The sequence below is a fragment of the Miniopterus schreibersii genome (assembly GCF_964146895.1).
Source record: "Miniopterus schreibersii genome assembly, chromosome: 19".
NCBI lineage: Eukaryota > Metazoa > Chordata > Mammalia > Chiroptera > Miniopteridae > Miniopterus > Miniopterus schreibersii.
The window spans coordinates 963,528-975,662 of record NC_138119.1 but is presented as its reverse complement, the minus strand read 5'-3'; the positions used below and the strand labels follow the sequence as shown (position 1 = coordinate 975,662).

Genomic DNA, 12,135 nt, shown 5'->3' with positions numbered 1-12,135 from the left:
CTGGAAATCTAGGAGTTCAGGACCTTCATCTTGGAGAAAGTGCCTTCCACTGCAGCACTATTTGTTGAAATGCAGAGGTAAACAAACAGAAAAGAGAGAGAACTTTGTAATGCAGTGTGTCCATCCCAAGGCACGGCGGCCTGAGCACATGGGCGGGGCCCCCGCTGCCCGGGAAGAGGGTTTTCCAATGTGATGGAAACCATCCCCAGCTGAGTCTTGAGAAATGATGGAGGAAGAGCCCACGGTTTGTCCTACGAACAGGAGCCACAGAGAGGACTCAAGCAGGTGCTGCATGTGGTAAAGAAACGAGACTTCTTTATAAAGAAGGTGGGGGTTTGGTCTCGAGCGTTGGTTTACCGGACACTCACCTTCGACACTCTCCCACCCCTCCCCCATCCAAAAGAACTTCCTACAACAACAAAGTGCTACGTGGGGCTATGGAGCACATGAGATGTGACCAGTTAGAGGAGCTCAGTTTTTAATTCACTTGATTAAATGTAGGTAGTCACATGTGGCTGGGGGCTGCTTTCCTGGGTGGTCCAGTGTCTGAGGCCGTACTGTGGCCTGGGCGAGAGGGGAGGAGGCGCTGACAGCCGACATGGAGAGGAGGTGGGACCGACAGAAAGGATTAGGAGGTGATTGGTAGCACATGCTAACGGACCAAATACGGGGAGGGAGACACAGTTGAAGACGATCCCCATGTGGAGAACACAGAGGGAAATCCGGGGCAGTCCACTGTAGACATGCTGAACTGATGAGCCCCTGGGCCGAGAAAACACCTGACTGTAACACCAGGAAGCAGGTAGAGTCAATACGCTCTTTCTATGGAGAAGACGGGCGCAGAGATGCTAAATGCCTTCTCCAAGGTTGAACTTCACCTTGAGTTGATCTGATTCTAAAATTCCTGCAAAGTCCATGATGCCAAAACAAGCCACCAGGTGAGAGCTAGAACCCTGAGAGCAGCTGGACCAGGGAGAAGCCCGGAGAAGGTCACAGGCTCAGAACCAGGAGCACCGCCTTCAAGGGACCGCCCCCCACACAGAAGACAGAGGTCAGACAAGACCACAGCCCGGAGACTGTGGTGTCGTGAAGCAGTGGGGTCGGGCGTAAGGAGGTGACCGGCAGCAGCCGGTAGACACACGGCGGGACAGGCCCCCGAGCCCACGAGACCCTGTCACTGGAGTCATTGGTGCCTCTCAGGAAACGATTCCAGCAGGTGGCAGGGGAGGAGTCTAATCTGACAGATTAAAGGGCCCAAAGGACAGGGTGGAGCAAATGTAAGCCGCGCATGTCCGGGGCTCACGGCGCTGAACGTGGCGATGACAGCGCCCGGCACACACGCCTGCTTTCATCTAGGAGCTTTGGGGTCTCGGAAACAAAATTTCCCACAGGCTAAAAATCAGTGGTACGAGTTTAGAATAATTACTGTTGTCCGCAACCTACCGCTGGTTCACACAGGGGCTGGACAGCTCCGCGAGCAGGCGGAAGTTCGCCACGTACTGCAGGACGCCGTCTCTCTGGGTGAGGAACACAAATCGCAGCGTCACCAAAGCTCCCAAACACTAAGGAAACAGTCAAAAGCTCCACGGCGCACAGTCACAACCAGCATCAGGCAGGCCGCGTCCGAGGCCCAGGCTGTCCTCCTGCTGAGAGCTCAGCCGTGTCGTCGGGGCGCCAGGACAGCCGCAGCTGTACACGCGTGTTCACGGGTGTACGCACTGCGCACTCGTAAACAGACCTTGGCCCTGCCCAGGTGGCTCGGTTGGTTGGGCTGTCGTCCCACACACCAGGCGGTGGCGGGTTCGATTCCCAGGCAGGGCACCGACCCAGGTTTCAGATTTGATCCCGGTCGGGGCAGGGGCAGGAGGCAACCAGTCGATGTCTCTCTCTCTCTCTTCCTTACTCTAAAAAAAACATCAACAGATTTCAAGCTGTTGTCTCACATTGAAGGATTCTGCAAAAAGCCATTAGTAACAGCGTATAAACTACAAGAATACACAAGTATTACCCATAGTTAATGCTGGAAAATCAGGCCTAGGAAACGTTATACTTACTAAGCCCTGTATTTCTATAAACTCATTTTTTTTTTTTACAAACATCCATATTCAGACCCTAGAAGTCAACACAGTCATCTTTCCATCCCCTGAATGGCCACTGCATTACTGATTTATCACGGGGTGATGTGCTGCTTGAATTTTTCTAGTTTCCTGGGTGCTCTGTCTTACCCTCACCCCAACCCCCACCCGCCTCCAGGGACTCACCAGCACCAGGAAGAAAGCGAACAGTGACGTGCAGTGGTGAATCACAAAGTATTTGTCACCAATCACTTTCCAATACAGAACGATTATCACCAAGTCTGCAGGAAGGAAAGTAAGCGAGACGTTACACAGCTTTCTAAGTGCACTTAACCCTCCTGGGCTCGGCCTGTCCGCTCTGAGCCCAGCACTCTGCTCCCACCTCGGCAGGCCAGGGACCCGCCTTGTCACAAGAACCAGCTTCCATGTAACCGTGTCCCCCACTCTACCAGGGCTGCCAGCATGAGGACCTCACGTGGGCATTGGACAGGGTGGCGTTCACTACGCATGCTGTTCAAGCACGGATGAATGTGTGCTTCCAGGGTTAAGGAAGCGAAAATACCCTTATTGAGTAAAAAATCATTTAGAATAAGCTTAAATTCCTGACTTCTGGCACTACAACAATTCAAATAGATGAGATGGTCACAGCAAAGGTAAAAAATGACCAACTCATTTGTAACACAAATTTAACAACACATATTTTAAAACTAACAAAGGATACAATTAAAATAGCAAAAAGCCACAAAGAATGGCCACTGTTGAAAAGATACACAGAGAAAGAGGTCAGGGATCCATTTCTCTTTGAAAGGGTCCTGAATTTAACACATGGTTCAGAAGAGTTTCCTTTCACAAAACAGAAACTTCTGAAAATGTCGACATGACTATTTTCTTTGCCTGGTGGGTAAACATGAAAGTGAGATGTGGAAACGTGGCTTCCGTGGATGGAAACCAGGGGAGGAGTCGGGTTTTGTGGGGCCGGAGCTTATAAAATCTGAGGACTTTCTTAAAAATAAAAAATGACTAACACCAAACTGATGTGACTACGTATAAAGAAAAAAGAAGACATCAGATTACAAGTTTTAAAAGAGAAAATAAATACCACAAATGTGGAAATCAAGAAAACACCACTGTTGGCGCCTGACCGCGGGCGAAGCCCACCTCCATACACCTGCCCACGCACCTTGGCCGTCTACTCTCTGGTCACCAGTTTACGTGACAATGATCCTGTAATATTTTCTATAAAGATACAAAGAATCTGCTTGTGATCCAGCTTGCTCTAGAGAAGTTCAGTCCAGTTCCTAACGCTTACCTGCGTGTGTCTGGACGGGTATCTTACTTGGGGAAACCTTATCGAGTTTCCTTCACTTGAGATTTCTCTGAATGGACGACCTCACTGACCAGCACGTGAGGAGTAATATGAATTCTGTTCATACTCATCAATGACAGAATTTTGTGCCAAAACAGCATCATGGTTTTCACTGCGCTCGCGTAACTCCCTCCTTTTAATCGGGCATCGAGTAACCCCACAGCCTCCACGTCTCTCCCCTAGTGAATGGCCACGTTCGGTGCCGTCTCGCTTCTGACCACCTCCTGGTGGCAGGGAGTTTTCCGAGCCCATCGCTCCTCATGCTCACTCTTGCTTCATATCCCGTTATTTTTACTTGTATTTTCTTTCAGTTTATTAAATTTGAAAACTACAAAGCAGGGTTCCCGATACAAACGCCCGCATCATAGGCTGTTACTCGCTCGTTTAGTGGAGATGGCCCAACATGCTTCCACGAAGCAGCTCACGTGGCAAAGGCTCGACTTGGCTTCCCCTCGTCTCACTGGGTCTCACCCAACCCACCCAACCCAGGAAGGGGTGGGACGAGGCCATGATCTTAACTGATTCTGGCTAAAAGAGCTTCCTTTTGCAAACTTTCCCAAAACACTACACCATGGCCACGGGAACACATTTCAAGGGCCCCTCGCAGGTGAGATACTGTGAGGCTTAACCTGCATTAGCTTCTCAGTCATTCCACCCGAGAGGCTCTTTAAGCCAAAAAGGGACCATCACTGGTGAGCTGTGTCCAGGCCTAACCGAGGCCCCATCCCCAGCTCTGTTCTCCCATAAGGACCACAGGGCTGGCGGGGAAACGTTTTCCCCTCTGTGGGTCCTAAGAGCTACTTCTCAAATCAAGCGACCAAGAGCACAGGCTCTGCATTCCCTGCATCGTCCCAGGAGTAATTTTAAAGGAACAGTGGAAACATCACATACCAGAAATGAGGTAGCCTGAAGTAATAGCAACATTCACTTTCGCAAGCGTTGAGTCACCCCTATAAATATTTTTGAAAAAAAGTTCCTTTTTTTAGCACATGGGTTACAGATGACAGCTACTTTTTTTCTATTGAGATTTAAACAAATTAAAAATGCTTCTCCAATGATAAATTGTCATTTGCACAAAGTTCTGTATTCGTAGAATAATACCTCTAACTACCCCAATGATCATAATTTCTTATATTGATTAGCTAAAAGTTTTAGGAAAATCGTTTTACCAAAAGACAAGTTTTTACAAACGTGTTCCCTTGTGAATTTTTGGAGAAAGGGGTAAGTGGGATTCGGATGCTGATTTTTAAATTTTATTCCTTATTCTGAATCAGAAACGCAAATGGCCTCAGGGAACCGTCCAGCCTGCCCCTGGCTGCAGGCGGCTCGCGAGCATCACTCTCCTGGGGGCTGGAGGGACCCGCCGGTCACACCGCGTGTCAGGACCTGGTCGGAGCAGGACGGCTGCCGCAGCCCCTCCTGCGTGAAACCTGCTCGGTTCCGTTACCGCTCCTCATGCTAAGAAACAAATACAAATGCTCGGGCCTTTGCCATCTGACTTAAAATGTAAACTACGAGTGACACGAACACAAAACGCAACAAAGAGCAGCGTGGAAAACCTCGGGCACTCGGTGTCCTCCCCACGCGTCCGAGCTGCCTGGAGCCTGACAGCGCAGAGGAAAACCCGAGAGTACCCGAAACTACGGGGGGAGCTTCATAAGGGTAAAAATTGGCCAGTGAAGCAGATCTTTGTTATAAAATTCACTTCCCAAAAGGACTGGTTCTGTGGACAATCACATTTGTAAAATAAAAATATGAAAAGGAAAAAAAAGCTAGACACTGTTTAGGTAGATTAGATAAAAACCCGGTTAAGGAACTAAATTCACTAAATGGACTCACTTAAAAAAATACCTTCCCAGTGAAACATTAATAGTGGTATAACTCTGATGGGTGTCACTTCGTACAGACGAATAAAAACCAGACAGAGGTGGTCGCAAGACCGGCCTCTGCTGCCGGAGCCCTACCTGGTGCTTTCTTGGCACACACCTAACCTCTCAGACTAGGCTGAACTAAGTCAGTCTTCTCGTAAATGCCAGGAAGTGCAGCCTGTGAAATTTCTGCTCCTGGAATGACATTTCTATTTTTCAGGAAGAACCACCTTACAAATTATCCCATCAGTTCTGAGCATAGTTATTACCGGTGCTTCAAACCCTCTCTCGTGGAACTAACTCCCTCCCACGTGTATGTCGTTAGTTCTAACTTTTACATCTTTGATATCAAACGATGGGTCACACATAAATTTGAGGACTGTTCTACCTCAATAATAATTCACTGTTGCTCAGAACAGTGGTTCCAATAACTTAGTTTTAACCCGCTGGCACCGTATAAAAGTTCGCATCACAGTCTCCCGTTTTTGGATAACAAAGGTGATGCTGAGGCAAAGTAACACTCAGTGTTTGTGTTCAAATCTAAAATGAGTCACTGTAATGCACTTGCTAAATCAGACTGAACACAAGAATTTTAATAAACCACACTCCATCAACGTGCTCTGTGTCGAAGCCAAGTGAGGGGGGTCCTGGCTAATGATTAATACCTGAGCGTAAAGCACACTGGCTGTGCTGGAAAGAAACGCTTACCACAGTGGGTCCGCGATGGTAGCCTCATCGAGCAAGAAAACGTACAGGCCTAACACCCCAACCACCAGGGAGTGGCAGGTGGAGACCACCCTGAAATGAAATGAAATGAAATGCACATGAAGGTCTCAGATTCTCTGCAGTAAACTTTAATTCTGGCAATGCATTTAACATTCTGGAGAAGGCAAATCTGAGACATTTAAGTACAGGAATGGAGCCCATCTGAGAGCTTGTAGAATATGAAACTGGAATTAATAAGGTCTACAGTTTCCTGCAGGAAACTTGCTGAATCCCCTATCGGTTAAAAGCACTAGAGCAGAAGCAGATCTGATGAGGCAGTGGACGGTTCTGTGCAGACAGGTGGCGACAGGTGAGCCCGCCCGCCCTGCGTCGCTGTGGGATTTGGACTCCTTCCTGCTCCGATACTGGAATGCCTCCAAACCTACTGGCCTCAACCAACCCCAGATCCTAAATCCGAATCTGAATGGCCCATGAAACGCATATTCATGGGCATTCCTGCACTCGATCTTGTAATATGCCTGTGAGAGAGCTGCCGTTAATACGAAAGCACTTCTAAACAGAAGAACCAAGCACCAGAACTTACACAGAAAGTCTGTGTTAGAAAGAAATGCCCAACTGAAAACAAAACACGCACAAGACCCAGGCTTTCTTTGATGGGAGAAATAAGATTTAGAGGAAAAACATCAGTTTCTATGAGCCTGTCTTGCTAATAATTGAGTGACTCAACCAGTACCCAAGCTCTAAGAGATGCTCATAAGAAACAAATACTGTTTTACTCGTCACTAAAGAATGAAAGGAGCAGAGTCTTCTCTTTAGAAGTTAATGGTGTGCAGTGAACTTCTCTCTACAGGACCCAAAATCTTTCAAAGTGAAACTATCAACCAATATAAATCTTGATATTAGAAAATAGTACTGTAACTTGAAAAATCAATACACTTGATCTAATAGATAACATGGTCCCAGATCGATGTGTCACGTTAAATCCGATCATATTCTCAATGCTCCAGGATGCCTACCAATTCAAAGACGGTGTCGAGGAGCCCTCTGTAACAAACACCGAAGGGTCACTGTGGGGTGTGAGTAATTAGCCCCGTTTATCTGGTTTACGAGGTGGTTTTCAGGCCAAGCACCCGTGTATCCTGTTTAAACACGGCAGGGAACAACTGTTAAGATCCTTGGCGTCAAATGAAACCCTCCATCTAACTAATCCTACCATCAGCTTTCTGTTGCAGTTAGAAAATGCTATGAAAAGATAAAACAGGACCTCTCACAATCCTGTTTCAGTGTTTAGTAACCTTATGTTAAAAAATTTCTTTTGGAAAAAATGTAACTTTTTGTTCTGAGGCTCAGGCCTCGGTTCCCTTCTCTGCTGAGAAGATGCAAGGCGAGTGGGGAGAATCAGGCGACACCCGAGAAAAGTCCGATGTTACTGGGATCAATAGCTCCCACCACAAAGAACAGGACACGCAAATGCCCTGCGCCTGCACAAGCTGTTCTGTATCCAAAGTCTGTCTGTTCAGAAGCTGCTGTTGGTAAAAATTTCATAGCTAATTCTTTAAGATCAGGTTCCTGGCAAAGCAAGATAAAGATTCCTTCATGTCTAAAAAGAAACACCAAAACACTACCCGAGATAAAATATTTCAATTTTTTTTCCCCAAAGAGGGTTGAAAAGAAAGGATTGTGCTTTTAAAAAGACAGTTCTCTGCTTTTAAGGAAATAATGACCATTTTAGAATATTGAAGTGATTTAATCTACCACGAGTACTGTGAGCCTTACCGAAGAAATTACACGGCTCAGACAAAAGAGCTCAGTTTGGAGAAGCGGATTTAAAATCAGGAGCAGGAAATACGAGAGGAATTTCTATACAGCAGGAAAGCAAGTGGGTGTAATCGTGACAGAAATAGGAGCTCTAAGTGTGTTTTCAGAAAAAGCCACAATGAAGTACAGCAATTCCTCACTGTAACTAACTGAGCTGCGATCTCTCGGGTGTGACTCTTCTCAGGTCCCTTCTGCCCTCGTCTGCTAATGACTTGGACACTCCTTAGTGACTCTCTCCTGACGCCAGGGAGAAGTACATGTCTGTGTCCAGACTGGAAGCTAAGTTCAAGACATGTGTGTGCACTTTACTCAAAAAAAAAAACAGCCAGTTTTTCTTCCTTCTTGGCACTCTCCACCTCACAGTGTAAGTCCATGCAAACCCAGCTCCAGAGGGGAACAGGACTAAAGGGCAGAGGGAGGGAGGGAGGGGCCACTGGAATAGGGACTGAATCGCCTGTCATCGCAGGCTCCCTGTTCTAACGGAACTCAGTTTCCCAAATGGCGACTCGATGCACAGAGGGCCGTGATGAGGCTGAATCACGAGAAGTACTTTTCAATTTCATCATTTCCTTGCATTTCCATCTCTGCTTCTATCTCTCAGCTACCAGCTCTCCAAGATTCAAATGCCTTCACCTCCCATAACCATGGTGTAACAGGAATGAAAACAGTGTAAAATTCAGCCACAGATAATATATATCCGGGCACAGCGCTCTCTTTCCCACTGTTCTATCTTTGTGTTAGAAAGGGTTTGAAAAAGTGACGACTAGTATCTTCTGTGTCCCACAACTGACCAGGATCTTCGTGCTGTTCTTAAGACAAACCACAGCTGCTATCTGTCAAACATACCTGGAGAAAGAAAGCTCACTTTTTGGATGAAAAGAGCTGCTGCACGCATGGCCGACAGGCCTTCGCTGTGTATGTTTGACAATGATTATGGCAACATCAGAGACCTATTCATTCATTTCCTAGGTAGCATTAACTTTGACTAAATAACTACAAAAAGTGTACCCATAGCACCCACAAGAAAATTGCAACTAATTAAAACTCACACAACTTCCTATATCCTTACATGTCTTGTTCACTTCCCACTTATTTTTGTTTTTAAAAATATATAAAAGGCAGTTTTCACTTTGGAATTATGTAGCAACAGGAGAGATTCTGGAGGGCTCTGCATTGTAACAAACAGCTCATGGAGAGGGAGACACCCTGTTCCCTGCCTGGCGTCAGCTGCCCTGCTCGGCTAAGCAGCCAAGACTATATATAGGCCCCTCGGCCCAGCTCCATTTACTCTGGTATCACTTCCAGGGAGCACGTGCTGGTTGTCATAGCGTTTCCTCTGCCACCACCCGCGAGTCGGCTCCGCCTCCCCACACTGCCCTGGGAAGCTGGGTACATCTTCCCTACAATACTTCCATGTACAAAATTTTTAAATTTTTCTTGTACGCAATCTAGCTACCTGTCTTTTATTCCTAAAGTCAACATTTTGAACTTAGATGTTCTAAATGACTTTTTTTTAAAAACATTATTAGAGAGGAAGGGAGAGGGAGAAGAGAGATACCGATGTGAGAGAGAAATATTCATCGGTTGCTTCCCAAACGCACTCTAACTTGGGATCAGACCTGCAACCTGAGCATGTGCCCTGACCATGCTCAACCAACTGAGCCACACCAGCCAGAGCTAAATGAAAGACTTTTTAGAAATATTTTAAATAATTTTATTTCATAAAACTAGCTTTTTAAAACATCTGTTACATTTTCACAAACTTTACCTTGAGTTCCATTCGACCTTCTTTTCAAAGTGGAGCCTGTTATAACCCAGAGAAACTTTTGCTGAAAACCAGTAACTGATAAAGTGGAACAGAAGCTGGAAGGTGCACAAGCTGAAGAACACGGTGCCGAGGACCAGGGTGCTGCTGGTGTCCATGTCTCTCCAACCTGTGGAGAGGGAGAAGGGGCTGTAAATGACTTTCCACCACTCACGATGAATCTAAACTAACACTTTTAATTTTAAACGTATGGGATTGCGGTTTTAGTAATTTATTCTAATTTGGCGCAAATGCAGAAATATGAAGAAAGTGTAAGAACTTTAAGCCTTTACCAGCAATTTGGCATTGATCTTATATATGTATTGGGGAAACCTGTTATCTCAAAGAGCCCAATGATGCAAATTTTAGGAGACAAATTTAACATTATGACATTCAAAATTATCTAAGTCTTAGAGTTTAACATTAAGAGGGAATTTCAAATGCTGTAGCTGAAGAATTCTTTTAGTAATATTTTCAATTAAACTTAGGACAGATCACCTGACTTTTCTATGCCTCAATTTAGTCATTAATAAAATGAGAGTTGGTTAGATAATTTCTAAGAAACAAGCCACAAATCGTAACAGCACTAACATTATGTGCCACAGCAAAACAAAAACAACTGCATACTAAAAAGTAATTTTACAGCAGAACAAACATCGTTTAAAACAAAATCTAAATCTTAAGAAGAATACCATCTGGGAAAATAACCATACCACTGTTACTGCTTAAATTAGTATTTTAACTTTTTTAAAAAAAATTTGCAATCACACATATCCCTGGACCAAAAATCTTCCACGGCCTTTCATCTCCAAAAGAAAATAATTTTTGTAAAAGAACGTTGGGTTTTAAGGACAGAGTTCGTGAAAAGACTAGTAGTATGCATGTGTGCACTTTCAAAGTATGTTTCTGTCTCATTGAGCTGACCTTTATTTGGCTCCTAAAAATCTTAGGAACATTTAGACCAATAAAAGCGGACTAACACACTTGCTTCTGCCCAGCGACCCCGCCTTCCCACAGCTCCTCTGACAGGGTGACCCTCAGATGAGAAGAAAACGAGCCAGCAGAGGCCAGTTCAACCCCACTTCATCCCTTCCAACCCGGACCCACCATAAGCATCAGCCCCGGGCCCGCCAGGCAGAGGCGCGTCAGCAACGAGCTCGCACCTCCTTTTTCCGGGGAGGGTCTCCGCAAACATACTGACATTACAATTCTCTCTGCGATCCATTAACATTACTGATCATTTAACTTTTTTTTAAAAATGTGTTTTGGGGGAATTAAAAGTTTTAATTTGTGGTTTTTTAGTTTAATGTTAACCAAATAATACATAAAAATATAAGTTTTGCAGTCCAGCCGGCATGGCTCAGCAACTGAGCATCGACCTAGGATCCAGGAGGTCGCCGTTCGATTCCCGGTCAGGGCACAGGCCCAGGTTGCGGGCTCGATCCCCAGTCGGGGGCGTGCAGGAGGCAGCTGATCAATGACTCTCATCATGGATGTTTCTCTCTCTCTCCCTCTCCCCTCCTTTCTCTGAAATCAATAAAGATATATTTAAAAAAAAAAAAAAAATCACTGGGTTCCCCACTGCTCTTCCTTAAAAAAAAAAGTTTTGTATATAAATTACACGTTATGATTTTCTAAGTGACGCGGGAAAGGGATAACGTTTTTCTAAGATCAAAGCAAACGGGTCTGGAAGCCGATAAATGAAGAAAACGGAGGCAGGAACCAGAAGAGAGTGAGCATCTAGCTTTAACTCTGATTAGGTGAATTACATGAATAACCTTAAATACGAGGGGAGAATCTGTATGTTCCCTGCTGGTCCCGGACAGTGGCTGGGCACCAGCTGGCTACTCCTTTACTTTTGATAAAGTTCAATGTGTGAAATGAGCATTTTTCTCACGACTGGTTGCTAAAAGCTATGGTCTAAAGCACTTGGAATCATGAGACGTTATCCATTTTATGAATTGTTCATTCTGCCAATACATTTTTTAAAAGTACAGCACTAAGAAATTCATCATTCCTTAAAAAGCCCGTTTTTATCAAGTGTTTGTTCTACTGGATGTTTGGTGTTTTCGGCAGACACACTCTCAGCTCGCTGGAGTTGGTCTGTGGGGTACGTGTTGAGTCCCCATTTGCAAAAAAATGTCTCAAACAGAAGAGCCCCACGTAGTGAAGGTACAGCTTCCATTACAGGCCCAACGGACACAAGTTAATGAGATCACCCCAGCTCGGTGTGAGCACACACCGCTGCGCGCTCCAGCTGTGCCCACCTGAGGACCACGCCGTGGACTTCTACAGATTTCCCCAGGAATCCAGGCTCCTGGTAGGAAGCCACTGCCTAGGTCTGTTCACTGAGTCAGGCAAAAAAAAAAAAAAAAAAAGGTAAAAATTGATAAAACCAAGCAATGCTCATGGCTCAGAGAGATTAGGGCCCTTGGGAGTGTGGACACTGTTAAGCACAGGAACACACAGGAGAAGCAG

The 12,135-nt window shown here is 45.5% G+C and overlaps 1 protein-coding gene across 16 annotated transcripts in view; it reads right to left on the bottom strand.

The window, feature by feature from the left end:
- The window catches only part of LOC308548598 (TLC domain-containing protein 4-like), a 46,405-nt gene that overhangs the window by 4,023 nt on the left and 30,247 nt on the right, over positions 1–12,135 (bottom strand). For 9 of the 16 annotated variants that reach the window (XM_081120312.1, XM_081120299.1, XM_081120302.1 and 6 more), the window contains 5 exons: positions 9,622–9,787; positions 6,018–6,107; positions 4,333–4,391; positions 2,262–2,356; positions 1,444–1,517 (listed from right to left, as the gene is read on the bottom strand). In XM_081120312.1, the coding sequence (XP_080976438.1) occupies positions 1,444–1,517; positions 2,262–2,356; positions 4,333–4,391; positions 6,018–6,107; positions 9,622–9,776 (473 nt within the window). In that variant the 5' untranslated portion in view covers positions 9,777–9,787. Of the gene's footprint in view, positions 1–1,443; positions 1,518–2,261; positions 2,357–4,332; positions 4,392–6,017; positions 6,108–9,621; positions 9,788–11,924; positions 12,006–12,135 lie in introns of all 16 variants that reach the window. The other 7 variants (XM_081120306.1, XM_081120307.1, XM_081120309.1 and 4 more) reach the window with 2 other exon arrangements.